General features: G+C 33.8%; 1 protein-coding gene across 4 annotated transcripts in view; it reads left to right on the plus strand.

The window, feature by feature from the left end:
* Window positions 1–16,164, plus strand: part of LOC126836944 (dihydropyrimidine dehydrogenase [NADP(+)]) — a 38,631-nt gene that overhangs the window by 15,053 nt on the left and 7,414 nt on the right. For all 4 annotated transcript variants that reach the window (XM_050570666.1, XM_050570665.1, XM_050570664.1 and 1 more), the window contains 7 exons: window positions 171–391; window positions 1,064–1,300; window positions 2,831–3,004; window positions 7,181–7,333; window positions 11,768–12,238; window positions 12,363–12,653; window positions 13,207–13,455. In XM_050570666.1, the coding sequence (XP_050426623.1) occupies window positions 171–391; window positions 1,064–1,300; window positions 2,831–3,004; window positions 7,181–7,333; window positions 11,768–12,238; window positions 12,363–12,653; window positions 13,207–13,455 (1,796 nt within the window). The remainder of the gene's footprint in view (window positions 1–170; window positions 392–1,063; window positions 1,301–2,830; window positions 3,005–7,180; window positions 7,334–11,767; window positions 12,239–12,362; window positions 12,654–13,206; window positions 13,456–16,164) is intronic.

A 16,164-nucleotide genomic window follows, 5' to 3' on the forward strand; every position in this document is an offset into this window, starting at 1 on the left:
TAAAGAACCAACTAGACGGCATTGTCGATCGAGTAATTCGGTCTAGCAGTTGGATCGTATAACCTTGATTTTGGAAACAATTTAAATTTATACATTTTTAATTATATAGGTTAAAAAAAGAAAGAAAATGTATAAGTTTCACAATTCTTGTGGTTTGACTTTTTTTACAGTAATCGAGGCCATCCAGCCGGTGATCCAGCTCGATCCTCGGACAGGATGTATTCAGACGTGCGAAGAGACTTCTAGATGCATCCTAGGTAATAAGGAAGATGACCAGACTGGTGCGCCGCCCGTTTGGTGTGGAGGAGACGCGGCCGGCCGATCTGAGACGACCGTGGAGTCGGCCAACGACGGAAAGACAGCCGCTTATCACATGCACCGATACCTACAAGTATAATAGTATTATTACATAAAAGAATAATAATAAGAAATTCAAATTCAAATAAGAAAAATTGTAGAAATTTGCTTTAATGATTTTACCTCTGGACCTTTCATTTCTGTTCGACTATTTAAATTTCAACGGCAATAGCAAAAATGTAGATTTCTATCGAGTATCATCTTATTTCCGTGTCTAAGACTAGAGTAAAATATGGGTTTTGATCTTGCTTTTTTTGACATGAATGTCTTATGTCTTATATCTGTCCATCCCCCAACCATACCAACCTCTTGATAGCGGTAAGAAAGAGCTGATAATGGATTAGCGATAAGAAAATAATGATTAGTGGCAGCTGATAAGGTCTCCTGATAATAGATCAATGATAAATGGATGGGACGAAAACGAACATGAACACATAATATTCGAAGTGAACGAGTGCGTTTTGTCTGTCCCACTAGAATACCATTTTGATCATGTCAAAATAAATGTGTTCATGTCAAAATAAACCTAGTTATTTTCTCCGCTTCGCAGAAAAACATTTAATCGAGGATATGTTATCACTTATCTCTTATCATCTATCTCTTATCACATCACTTATCTCTTATCATTACTGAATGTAAAAGTGTATTTTTCTTGCCACTCGATTGCTTCGTTAACGAAATTCATAACTCTGTCTTTGTCAATTAGAAACTGTATGCGTCCAAAAACAACATTGAAATCAACGACCAGGACATTGGTTATTCGCTGCCCGGATTCAGGACTGCCGTGGACGACGTTGACATAAGCGTGGAGATGTGCGGTCTCCGGTTCGAGAACCCCTTTGGCTTAGCCTCAGCACCACCTACCACCAGCGCGGCCATGATACGGCGAGCCTTCGAAGCCGGATGGGGCTTTGCCGTCACCAAGACTTTTAGCTTAGAAAAGGTATCAGACAAACAGAATGACGATAAAAATGGCCCAGCAAAAATATCCCATTTGATTATACAAAATTACTAAAAACGATTGAAGTATTAAGTATGGGCACATTAAGTAGGGGCACAATTCGGGGGTGACCTTGGCTCTGTTTAGCAACCCCAAAATTGTTTGTGTTTCATACTGTAAGTAGGTTTTCTAAAATTTTCAGTACTCAAGCACCCCCACTTGTTTGAGCGACATCGCGCTGCTGTTAATTTAGTGGCTAGGTTTTAAAAGCTACTATAATTAGACAATGCGGAAACGTCCCCTATTCTCACTAGGAATAGGTTTACAGCGTTTAATTAACAATAAGTACAAAAGTAAAAATGTATAAATTACAAACTACTCGAGTATCAAAATATTATCAATGTTGTTCTTTAAAATTTAATTCTACAGTAATTTTGTATATAAATGAATTTGCTTTAGCTAAAAAAGTTTCAAGCAAAATCACAATTATACTTTAATATTTGAGTTTAACCAGTCGGTTATCGTCCAGTCAATATATCCATTACATAATTTTGCTTTAAATAGGCAATTAAAACACCTATGTTTCTTTACCACCTTCTTTGAACCACTCTTTAAGATAATATAGTTTGTCATCGTTAAATATAACAAAAATATTATCATTATAAACTCTTTTAGCTTGCATAACTATTTCATTGAAAAAATCACTATAACATGAAATTTGGATAATCTTTTATTTGAAAAAAATGTAAAGTAATAAAGTACAAGTCATTTACAAACTGTGCAATTACAAACTAACATTTTTTTTTTTAGAAAATATTGCATCGTCAATAACCGATTGTCTTATACAAACTATTTATTTTTCTAAAATGTTGTTGCACCTTAATCACCCCTTTTATTTAAAAATAATTTGTAATAATCAATTCAAAATGAATTTTTAATAAATTATCAATTAAAAAGGGGCTATAAATAAGCGTATTTAAAAATAATTTGAGTATTACTTTTTCAGTTATTCGAATACTCACCGCCTCCGAGACAATGTTGTTTACTATTCCTTAAAATTTGTCTTATTTGTTTGCTATTTATTAATCGAAGGCTGGTGTAGTTTGAAATCAAGGTGACGACCAAACACAATTGGGAATTATTTCTGGGAAGGTTTGTTGATAATTCAGACAGACCGTTCAAGACACAAAAATAATTGTCGGCCGAACGACACTTTCGCCATGCGTTCTAAAAATTGTATTGTGATTTTGACTTGTCGACCGACCTTGGCCTTTTTTTAATTTTTGGGGTTTCTATAGGTCTATGGGTATTTGTATTTTTTTTTTTTTTTGGCGTTAGGCTATTGTTGAAGTTGTATCTAATGATATAGGACATTTTTCATGACATTGGAGTCGTTCGGCGGTTTTTAATGGGAAAGGCCAACTGGAAATAATACCGTAAACGTAGCTGTCATTAAAAAGAAACACCCGCTCTAAGACACCGGAATTCCCAGCATTGAAAATATATAATTTCTTTATCCCGTTTGTCTTTCAGGATATAGTCACCAACGTGTCGCCGCGGATCATAAGTTCGTCTTCCATGTCGAACAGCTCTGGAGGTTTTGGACCAGAACAAAATGCGTTTTTGAACATTGAACTCATATCAGAGAAGACCACCGATTACTGGTTGCAGTCCATCCGCGAACTCAAGCGTGATTTCCCCAAGAAGGTAAGGTGCACAGTCAGTAGAAGTACCTCAAGTCTTCAGAAAGAAACCCTTTCGCAGGAAGTGTTTTCTTTTTAACAAGAATATGTTTTATGGCTGTAAGACAGTTGAACATTTTGGCTAACACTTTCCAGTAAATCCAAAATCTGTCCCATTGTTGACCTACAACAAGCGATAAGAATGTATGACTGGGCACGGTGATACATGATAATGATGGATGATGACAGATAAGAAGGAGTGATAAGAGATAAGGAGGGATCATAAGAGATAATCAGGAGGTGATATGAGATAATAAGTGGTGATATGAGATTATAAGTGGTGATAAGGAGGGATACGTTTTCAGGAGAGGTGGGTGCCATAAAATGTTGTTGACTAAAAAGGAGGACATTTTATTTTTTTTAGCACAAATTAAAGTCTTGTCTAATTTACAAGAATTAGGAAAGGTAAAACGGTTTACTTGGGTGTAAAGGTAGACAAAAAGAAGAAGTGAGGGGCAGTGATAAATCAAGATTAAGAGGTGTATGTGAAGTACATATAAAGAAATAGTGATGGTAAATTACACAATTGAACTACAAGCCATTAGTTGTTATAACTGGGCATAATATGTTGAAAATATAATAATCCTAACACGTTTAAATGACTAAGATTTTAGTGGTCTTAAAAAATAGATAATGATTTTGTACAATTTAACGTTATCATTCAGGTATGTGTTTGTTGTTTACTAGAAATCAGAAGTACTGAAATAATTCTTAAACAATCTTCACTACTTTTTTCGGTACAACTACAAAGCAGATACTTTTCGATTAGTATTTTAATTTCAAATATTGAAATTTTAAAAAAAATAAACAGTTTTACAGAAAAATTAAACTATATATATACATGTAGTAACGTCACAAGTAATCTTATGTCAACTTTTATGAGGACTTCCCCATGTGTTAACTTAAATTAAATGTAATAAGATTTCAATTATACATTCTATTGAATAGAATCTATTCTATTCTATTCAATTTTTTTCAATCATTCGATAATAAAATATTATTGGCCAACAGGACGTCACCACATCTATTTATTGAAGTCAACCATTTTTATTTTATTTTATAAGCTGTGATGTAATTCCGTTTTCATGTCAGACCGACGTCTGATTTGTTTAAGAGTCGAGGAAAACCGTCTTGTCTGTTACGTCGAGGAAACCATGATTTCAATGAAAATCTATCGGTTGAGTGGTTTATGACTTGCGGTTAAATAATATTATTTTCCTGCTCAAGTAATACACATAATATTTTAGCTAAGATGCGGTGCTGCGAAGGTATTGATTTTACAATGATGTGTTTTTATTTTTGTGACCTTCCCTAAGCTAACCTTATTATCTTGCTAATTATATAGCTTCATTATCTTTAACGCCACTGGTTCGATTCATTGATATAGCAAGTCTACAGAACGGTTATTTTTTCCAGAAATAGTTGATATTGTAGCAAACATCAAACGGTAGTTCTACTTCTCCTTCAAAAACATGAAAAACGCCCTAAAAATGTACAAAATTCACATCATATAACTTGTTTGAAAAAGTCCAATTACTCCCAAAGGTGTGTGTGAGATATTTTTTTAGACGTTGTACTGCTGTTATAATAAACTAAAAAAAATATTATCAAAAACGTTTGTAGTAGTCTCTGCTTTTTTTTTTTAGTAAACTGGCTTGTTGACCTCAAAAAAAAAACACAAAAACGTTTTTTATATATTATATGTTAGGTTAGGTTTCAAGGTATAGTTATAAAAAAATGTTTACTTTTATTTTGTTAGTTCAATTTTAATATGTCTTTTGTTAATTTTTATTCAATTAATTTCTTATGGAATGAGTGTATCATAAAAATAATTCCGTTAAGAAACAAGAACTAGTTTCTGACTCCAATAAGTAAAAATATGTATATCATACAAATTCGAAGTTACACCGCTTTTACAATGAACGACCCATACAGGGTATCTCACAGAGATAAGACATGTTAAATAACTTTTGTTCTAGTGAATATGTTTAAGATTTTTTTTTAAATTAATTTATACTAGTTTGCGCTATAAGCACCACGTTTTTTATTGCACTTAACTATTTTACCTTTTTAAATTATTTTCTTATTTTCTAGATAGTCATTTTATTGATGATAATTTGATGAGGATTTTGACTGGCCCATAACCAGTTTTGGTGTATTACTTTTCAAGTTATTAAATGTTAAAGGGTAGGATGCGGGTGGAGTGCGGTAGACAGTTATGTTTATCTGCACCCATTACTCTACCGCACTCCACCCCCATCCTACCCTTTAACCTTTAACAACTTAAAAAGTAATACACCAAAACTTGGTTATATGGGCCTGTCAAAATCCTCAACAAATTATTCTCAATAAAATGGCTATCTTTGATTTTTTTTTTTAAATGTAACAAAAATAATTTAAAAAAAGTAAAATAGTTTAGTGCGATAAAAAAAACGTAGCGCTTGTAGCGCAAATGAGTATAAATTATTTTTAAAAAAAATCTTAAAAATATTCACTAGAACAAAAGTTATTAAAATTTTTCCTATCTTTGTGTCCCACCCTGTATTAACATGCTTGAAAAATAAAAGTGTCATATTATAGAAAGCAATGTTTAGAGAATCTTACAACACTTAAAAGTGGCTAGCACAAAATTTTACTTTGTAAGACTTTTTCAATCACAGATGTACTTTGGTTTATAAAATAACACTTATTAGACCCTTTTTCTAGTTTTAAATAAAATAAACGCTTACTGCGTCAACAGTATTCTACCACAATATCAAATAAAATAAAAAAAGAAAGAAATACATTTTTTTTTGTAGTCTTTATTTGAACATATGACGGCTCAACAGTTAAATAAAAAAAAGAAAGAAATTGTTTTAAGAAAAAACGCATTTTGCAAAAACAAACCGAATTGGGCCTTTATTCTGATATAAGTTTCTCGATTGCAGTTTTGTAGTTTTTCTTGTTTTCCGGAATTAAAAAAAATATTCACTAGAACAAAAGTTATTTCATTTGTCTTATCTTTGTGGCTCGCCTTGTATACAAGTTAAAACTCTAGACTAATTTGGTATTTTGTTTATAGGCAGCTACCTTTAGGACTTTGTTATAGGGCTCAGTAATAAAAAAAATAACTCATCAGGTCCATCCGTACAAAATTGAAGACCTTGGGGAAACAACAAGACATGTCCTTTTTTTCAATTTTTTTTTATACGTTTTAAATTTAAAATAAAACATCTTCAAAAAATTAAAATTTTTATTTTTTGAATTTAAAACGTTTTGAAAAAAACAACAAAAAAATTGAAAAAAAGGTCATGAATTGTTGTTGCCCCAAGGTCTTCAATTGATCTGAGACCAGGTTTTTTCTTGGAGAATTCTTTTGTAAAAATCATAATTGTTATTATTATTATTTATTCAATACAAAATATTGCATAGGTATAACATAATAAATTGTATAATGGGCCTCACTGAGCAAGCTCGTGTGGAGGCCCGTGAGCCTTAACTATAGCGAATTCCAAGTTTTATTAAATACATTTCTTAAATTAAGATAAAAAACTATTTATACTTAAGATGATTAGCACATACAATTATAACGGGATAGAATAATTGATGTTACGAAATTAACAATATAGGAGTATAATCAGCAGCTTGTTGTAATAGCCAATTTGTCAAATTTAGTTTGAATATATCATCATTTTTATAATCACGTAATTCGTAAGGGAGGTTATTATAAATATTTTGACCTGTATATAGAAAAGAAGATTGAGAGGCGGATTTATGTACATTTGGGGTGATAATATTATTCAATTTACCTCTGGTAAAATTATGGAAAATGGGTTTAACTAGATTGTTTGTTTTAAAAAAAAAATGTAACTGTTGTTTTGTAATAAAGTGTTTTTACTGTCAGAACATTTAATTCCTCATACAAGTCACTAACACGAAAATCACGGGTTTTATTTAAGATTATTCTTAGGATATTATTTTGTAAAATTTGTAATTTATTTAGATTACTTTTATTTGCTGCACCCCGTGCAATTATGCCATAAGTCAGTTTTGATTCTACTAATGCCTTGTGTACGGTTTTTAATTCGATTTTCGTTTAAAATAGATCTAAGCTGTTTAAAGACATACGGGAGTTTCCTCAATATTATTATATTTCTTCTAGATCTTGGTGGTGAGCATCATGTGCGCGTACAACGAAGACGATTGGACGGTGTTGACGAGGAAAGCCTGCGAAGCCGGTGCCGACGCTTTGGAGTTGAACTTGAGCTGTCCGCACGGCATGGGAGAAGCCGGCATGGGTCTGGCGTGCGGCCAGGTTTGTAGGATTAAATTGAACTGCTAATTTATCGCTACTACTCGGTAATGTTTACCGGTAATAAATAAATAAATACCCATAACCTAACGGGCATAGTCGACGTCGTGGCTTCCGGATAGTATAATATCATCGAGTCAAGTGGAACGATTTACAATACAGGGTGATCCAACCAACGTAAGACACTCATTTTTCCTAAAGTCTTATGCACATATTTTACTACATACCTCACCAATCCTTATCAGCTAAAAAAAGGGGATTTTTGTTTGGTTTTTTTAAATGGCAACATATGTTTTTGATTACATAAATTTGTAGACAAAAAATGTACAAAATATGTTAGCGTTTGAATTTTTTATTTTTATTCATCTGTTCGTTAGCCATGACTTTGTAAATATACCGCATTTCCTCTTGATAATTATTATCATATTTTTTCGGTTTTCCAAAACCGGCAGCACATAAAATTCATATTAATTATGTTCGCGTTGTCCAATTGCTGATAACATTCTAACAACTATGAAGGCACTATAAAATACTTTGAAATAATGATAGACAAACGGTTCTTATCCGCAGATTACTTAGATTACACGTTATTTATTATATCTGATTAGTAAAATATGTACCTAAAAGTTTAGGAAACATGAAAATTCTCAAATTAGATGGATCACCCTGTATATACGAGCGAACAAAATTTCGCCATCGTCCGTGTGTTCATAACACAATAACTTACCACTTGCAACATTGTACATTGCGTCCCATTGTTGTTGTTTTAAGTACTTTGTAGGTATTTTTGGATTTTACAAATATGTTTTTCCAAGCAATAAATACATTGTTACACAACGACCAATCGGATATGTCTGATGGTACACATACGGCCTCGGTTGTATTAATATTATTGATATTCCATCGCTTCATCTACGAGAATTTCTCATAGTAATACTGACAAATTAAACAGGCGCCATTCATAATGATCCAATATCGTTGAATGATTTACATTTGGGGCTTGGATTTCGAAACACGGAATTCAATACCTCGATTGTGATCATTATTTGATGGTTTTAAATTCACTTACATGCAAAAACCCTTTCTCGATATCAACGTCTCGAACATTCGCTTCCTCCTTTTCTCCACACTTGGAAAATTTCATATTTTAGTTACCTAACCAGAGATGGGCAGAACTGTTAATTCCGGATTACTGGATTTTTTAATAGTGTTTTTTTTATAACGTGATCTCAATTTTCCACAAATTTTCATGTTCCTACCCGCTCCCAAACTAAATATTTTTGTATGAAGTTTATACTCAGATATTACAGCAAATAATTTGTCACAGTAAATGGTCGCTTCTTTCTCTTTACCATAACTAACACAACAAATATAGTCTATATCTATAAATATAAAAATGAATGTTTGTCTGTTTATTTGTCCTTTATGAATGGTAGGTGATGATTAAAAGAACAAACCGATTCTGGTAGTTTATAAAAGTCTTATAAATAATATCAAGGCATGTGTTAGTATACATTCTATAATACAAAAACAATATAATTACTCAAATTACTTTCTGTTATTTTAAAACAATTTCAACACTATCTGAAACTGTTCAAGAGACAATAATATTTAATTCGTTCAAAACTGCATGACCAAATACGCCATATGATTAAATAATTTTATCGGTAAAGGTCAAAACACATTGAACTAAATAAAATACCACCTCGTAAAACATGCTAAAAATTGTCAAATAAAGTAAGTTATTAGAAATCTATTTACGTTCACTATGAAACTATTCAACATAGGTAATCTCAAACTGGTAGGTATTTTAAATAATTAACCAAGCAAGTAATTAGCATACATACAGTTGTAAAAAAAATTATTTGGGAAATGACATGAATTTTTTAAAGTAGTCCATTGAAAAATAAACCGTAATAAACTAACTTTTGTTAAACTTTATCTTTTGTTAAATTGACATATTGTGTTAAATTTATGAGGGTTGTTTTATATTCAGGTTACTACCAGTATACCGGTTATCGAATAAATGGTATCAGCAGTAGGAGTTAATATTATTATCACACAGGGTCTTATCAATGATAAACTGATAACGCACATTTCAATTATCACCACTTTAATGTAAAATATTGATAACAAAATTTAACTTCACATACATTGCAGTGTGTACTTAATTAACTATTAGAATGGGATACGTTAGGTGATGTTTGTCGAAAGCAACGATAATTATTGTATAGAGTTTAACTAGGGGATTCATTTACTACAGTATAAATATGTAGGTAATGTTGTTAATTATTACACACTGTAACCTGCAAAGTCTTGGATACATTTCACAACGAAGTAAATCATATTACAAACATCAAGAATAATCCTCGTGAAGCGGCCAATGTTTTCCAACGACTCGCGCCGGCGTCTTATCTTGATCTTATTCTTATTGAACTCTACGCATTTTCCGTGGCAATCCCCGGTCGTCTCGTCTACCGTACCTTTGCAACAGTGAAAGAAGTATCCGGTCGATCTGGCTTCGCTGCCGTCTTGGCACGTGTGAGCATACGGGTCGTTGTAGCCAAGACTCTCTGTCGTTACCAAGTCGTCCAATGTGATTGCAGGTTTGTCAGCAATGTCTTTTGCACTGTCGCCCAGGCCCAGGTGTATTTCTTGTTCCTCGACGGTGGGACACCTGACGGCTAATGCCGAGCGCCAGCCCAAAGTGCAAACCGCGAACCAAACAAAAGCAGCTCTGGTGGTGATCGAATGCATCGTGTACGGACCACGTGAACGCTACACCCACAAGGGACAACACACTGAGGTCGACTGGTAGACATTCCAACGTTGCCGACGGATGAACTATGATTATTGTAGGCGCTGTTAATCACGTGACAAAAACAAAATTAAAATTATCAAAAGACGTCTATCGAGTATCGGAGCGAGAGACTCATTATTATTATGTTCACAACAAATTTAATAGTTGGCCTAGAAAATTAACGTTCCAAACGTAAAAGAAATGGAAAACAGCAATTGAATGGCTTATTAATTATTAGTTCAATAGGGCCCCAATACAAATTTTGGTTTTTTTTTCAAGAGACTTAAAAACATATCTCTTATCTTATCAGATAAATCAGCTGATATTTTCGTTATGATAACCGGTGTCGATTTTTGCGTTTGTGTGCCAAAGCACAGATATAAAAATGTCTAAAAAAAATTGATATCACGTTGTATAAAAACAATATGAGAAAAAAATGTTTTAATTTCTTATTGAACCCCATGACATATTGAGTGGTTCGCGACAAAATGATAGGGTTCTATATTTTCATGAAATATGTTTTTTTGAAATATTTTGTTCTTATTGTGGAAAAAAAATGGAACTTAATAATTTCTTGTTCTAACATTTTTCCTTCGCACCTTAATTCGATGAAAACCTTTACCAAACAACTAATTGCTTTATTTCCACCGACAACCTATTTCATCCTACCTGTCACACTCAATTGGGGTTTACTGCTTTTTGTATTCATCACTAACTCTACATTTCCTCTTGTCCTACTTAAAGTGTCCAAGAGTAACGGAAATGTATCAATTATTTCGTCACGTTTTTGAACCTCGGTTATAATAGTGAAATTGTCTTATCGTTAATTACTGTTGAACTATCGGTCTTCACGTCCAAGACAATTTTTTTTATGTATTTATATAATAACCAATAATGAGCGCCTAAAAATGATATAATTGTTATCAAAAAAAAAATATATGTCAAGTATTAAAGTCATCAATAGGTTAGTAATATTATAGGTTCGTTTTCTTAATTGGGCAATTTAACTGTGCACAGTAAAGTTGTTATATAATATCGGAAGAGTATTTATAGCTTTAAGGAGGTTTTGTTTTTACAAAGGTTTTTTATGTAGCAAGTCTATAGCTAAAAAATCTCACTTGAAAGGTCTTTTGTTGGGCCAATATTTAAAAGGTTCATCCCTTTCCTTTCAAAATCGACAAAAAAACCCTTCCAAAAAAATACATATATAGTAAATTTCTCGGTCGTTCATTTTAAATGCTTAGTAGATTATTCTCAACTAATTTAAAAGTATGTGATTTATATATTTTAATATTTTTTTTTACCATCTACAGTTTCACATCATAAACATAGTGGCAGCTGATAGGATTGAATCCCACGCTAAAAATACATCTATGTCAATATAAGTGTTTATGTAGTCATATTATTCGAATTCTCTTGATTTCTCTTAATGCAAAGACATTGAATCAAGGGCGCCTTTGGGTCCTTTACAATATGATCCATCATATCCTTCCACATACCATCTCTTACCCTTCGTTTCCCTCCCCTTCCTACAGCCAACCGTTCCTCTTCCTCTGCCGAATTGTCTACAGTTATGGCTCCTCACGGCTCCCAGCCGTAAGACGTGTTCATGTGAAAATTGTATTTCATTTGTTCAGGATCCAGTGTTGGTGGAAAACATTGCCCGCTGGGTGAAGAGAGTCGCCCAAGAGTATACCAACGAAACCGGGCCTTCGTCGCAGAGACAGGCGATCCCGGTGTTCGTCAAGCTGACCCCCAACATAACCGATGTGGTGCAAATAGCCAGAGCTGCCAAACTCGGCGGAGCCGACGGAGTGACCGCGGTCAACACGGTTTCTTCTCTGATGTCCTTGGACCCGCTCGGGATGCCTTGGCCCAAGATAGGTCGCGCGGAGTCAGCCGGGGGACAACCTTCGGCTCCCAGTTTCAAGACCACTTACGGCGGTATGTCCGGCAACGCTTGCCGACCGATAGGCCTCAGGGCTGTGTCGGCCGTAGCCAAAGCCATCGGACCCGAACCCTCAGGGCTCGCCATAATGGCCACGGGCGGGGTGGACAGTGCCGAAGCCGCTTTGCAGTACATCCGTTGCGGTGCAGCCGTCGTTCAGGTGAGCTGTTGTAGCGCGTGACCTTCTCCTGGAACGGACGACAAAGCACGTTCCATCCGTCTCAATGTAGAGCTAATCCCCTGCGGTCTGGATCTCAGTCTAATCCGATTTTACCGTCGTGCAGGTTTGCAGTGCCGTGCAGAACCAAGACTACACGTTGATTCGGGACTATTGCACGGGTCTGAAAGCTCTGTTGTACCTTCAGGCCAACCCGCCGCCTTCGACCGACGGCAGCCGCTGGGTCGGTCAATCGCCCCCCGAACCGGTGGCCGTTCAAAAGGGCAAACCCATCGTGCCCGGCACGGAGGTGAAAAACAAGCAGCTGAAAGACTTGCTGTTGGAATTGCCCGCGGACGACCTGGAAGAGTTCCAAGGAGCCGCGGTGGACAACACCAGGGCAGACGACGAGACAGTGGTAAGTGCATCTCAATCTTTTGTTTTCAGTCTGCAGAAAGCTTCAACTCTTCTCTGTTGTTTACCTTGCTTTTTATTTCTTGGCACGTGTCGTATCGCGGTCTTATCCTATGATTTTTACCTTCCACAAACCTTTCTACGTATAATTAATCCACGCAATCCATTATGTCCCAGTATATGGCCAATACATTCATTTTTTTCCTATAGGAAATATGAATTTGCCATGTTTTTCCAACACTTCTTCATGTATTCCTTGAAACTTGACTTGATCATTGTTCTGTAACACCAAATCTCAAAATCTTATATTCCTCTTTGTTGTCCATTGACCACGTTTCGCTACCATATTGCATTATACTCCTAAGGTGTGATTTAAGAATATATAATCTAACCTACAGAAGGTTAGTATTACTTAATCTAATAATGTCCTCTTTCGTGTAATCGAGATGTTCGATAAAAGGTAGAAAATCGGTTGATCATAAGACATGATCCTCGATGTCTTTCCTTCGAGAGAATGACGGTATTTTAGATTTAAATAATTTGTTTGTTCTTTGCAGTCGCTTCCACATTTCGGGCCGTACTTGAAAATAAGGCGATTGATTTTGGCCAAACAAAACCGAGAATCTCTTTTGAAAGCTTCGCCAAAACCACAGTGTTGTCCGGTTGATATCGACTCACTTGGACAGTCCAACGAGGAGGTTGCTGCCGCCCCGACCGTGGGAAGTTTGATAGGGTACAGCGTGCCAGCCATCGGGCCTTATGTAAACTTGGACAAAGCAGCCCAAACCGTAGCGCTCATAAACGAGGTAAGTTTGAAAAAAACTTCAAAATTCGAATGGCTGAGTACACATAGTTTTGCAATTGGTGTGCTAGTGTTTATTTCAAAAATATAGTTGTTTTTGTATTTGGACCTCAGATATCTTCTGAACAGGTTTCTTCGTGTGGCAAATCTTTACACCAGACACCGTACTCGAAAGTTGTTTTATTCGGCCACAATGTTAAAAATGTGTCCTTCCCCCTTTTAAAATTGTGAAATTCATTAGAAATAGTATACACTATATCTTACTCGCAGAAGGGAGTGAACATTTTTTCTTTATATTGATGTTTTGAATGAAGTTTTGGGACATAATATCCAAAAGTAATACAACAGGTAGATTGATTAGGTACATTTAGATTGACCCTATTTCATAGTTACAAGTCTCACACAAATTTATAGTCAAACTTATTTTACTTAATTGAATTTTAAAAAATCAAGTAAGTATGGTACTTAAAATAAACAACAATTGTATGTTGGATAAGTTTTAGAGCTTGTTGTGAATAGCAGCAAAATAAAACAGAATAGTGAGAAGATAGATATTTGTCTTAGATTTAATATAAGATAATATACAGGTAGACCGGATTTCATATCCATTTTTTCAAGTTCAGATTATTATACCAATGATTTGAACTTGAATAATGTCTGAGTGTTGGATCGTATAAAACTTTGAGTTCCAATTAAAATACGGTATATAATTTTATTAAGTGTATTAAACGGTATTCTTAATAAATGAGCATATTAAATAAATATAACACAATTAATTTATTATAACACTAATCATACTGTACCTATATTGTAATAAATAAATGATACATTTATATCGCGTCTAAATAGTCCAATTTAGCTGAAATCGATTATTATTTCATATTTATGCTGACTAATATTGACTAAGATAATTAAATACTAACAAATTGCTTTGAGTTAAAAAAAAAAATTTAATTATTTAAAATTACTAAAAAATCATCAAATAAATATTCAATCGCTTCGAGTTACCTTTTAAATTGCTCCAAATTAGTGTTGCGTTATTTGTATACTAAACAGATTAATTTCAGAAGGCGGGGGAAAAAAGTTTTTTTTATTTTTCAAATCACATTATATAGTCAAAAGTTATTCTACTTGTCAAAATTGATGTCAGAATATAAATATTTAACAAAAATTAGGCGATTTTTGGTACTTTTTCCGATAATATTGAATTTTATGTACTTGGGGGGGGGGATGTGGCTTGTGCCAGAAACCTAATATTTGAGTTCAGTGGATCATAGTATTTTCGGTAATATAGTACAAATATGAATAGACCCAACTAGGTCAATAACACGATGTTCAGAATAAAGTTAACAGTGATGTAATAAGTTTAAATCACAATCATCACACAATCGGTTGATAATTAATAAATACAACAACGTTCCAGTTTGTTTTTACTCGCTAATAATTATTATTGTTTTGCTCGGTAATTGGGTACTCTACGATAAACCAAAATGGGTCGTTCTCATATATCTATGGAATATATTATATTAAATTTACTAAATAGTTTACATTGTGTATTGTGTTTTGTAATCTGGGCGTTTCGACAATGACAATGATTATATATATGTAATTTTTAAACATGATATTCGACGGTGCATTCTCGAAAACTACTTTTACCATGCTATGACGTTGGATGTGTATAATTGGAAGTCATATAAGTGGTTTTATTTACATCAGACAATAATAATTAAATCGTACGAATAATGCGTTTTAAACGTGTGATTGTTAGGCTGGGTCAGGTCAGTTACAATAGGAATCACAACGATTGTATTTCATTGTTTCCTTTTTGCTTCATAGAATATGATTAAAACTAATCGCTCGTTAAATTAGTCGTCGCGCAAATGGCTCTTAGAAAATTCTAGAAGAAAATTCTCAGCTAAAATGTGTAACGAAAATCAAATTTGATTGTAAAAGATATAAATCTACGTTTGACAATATCCAAGCACAGTGTAAACCAGTATAGTGCAAACCAAGTACTGTCTAATCCAGTACAGTCAAAGAAACGCTTTCTTCTTATCGGTTATCCAAGAATTGACGATTTCCCCTAATCACTATCCCTTCTAAGCCTTGTCCACACTTAAAGAAATGTTTAAAATCAAAGAGAATCAAAAGGATCGGTTTTAATGTTTTAGACCAAAAGCCTGACACCATTTTCACTACTCAAGATGGTCTGATTTCAATTCCGTAATGATTGATACCAGTTGATTGGCTACTTAACTAGGTTATGTTGGAAACGGATTTTTTTTTTATGTAATACAAAGTGCTTTAATATCGAAAATGCGCCAAATTTAATTAATTTAATTACAAAAAACAAAATTTTTCAAAATAAAAATCGGTTTCCAACATACCTAACCCTAATAAAAAGACCAAAAAGTTCTTATCCTTTTACAGAATTTAAATTAGACCAGCCAAAGTCTGGCAGTTTTGTCACAGTAAAAGCATTATGGATATTTCTTATGGCTGAGGGTCATTCTGAAAATAAAATTAAGAGTATCCACACTTTATGCAGATACATCAAGTTGCAGGATATATTAGGATATGTAAAGATATAAGGATATATAAGGATATATACGGATATATAAGGCTATTAAGATATATATAAGGATCTATATAAGGATATATTAGGGTATATTAGGATATGTAAGTCAAATGAATTTGTTAGGTAAGCACTTAC

This window comes from Adelges cooleyi, unplaced genomic scaffold (genome assembly GCF_023614345.1).
Source record: "Adelges cooleyi isolate 19-005CV unplaced genomic scaffold, UGA_ACOO_1.1 ACOO_flye_CR_arks_rails_tigmint_CR_PRNA_247, whole genome shotgun sequence".
NCBI lineage: Eukaryota > Metazoa > Arthropoda > Insecta > Hemiptera > Adelgidae > Adelges > Adelges cooleyi.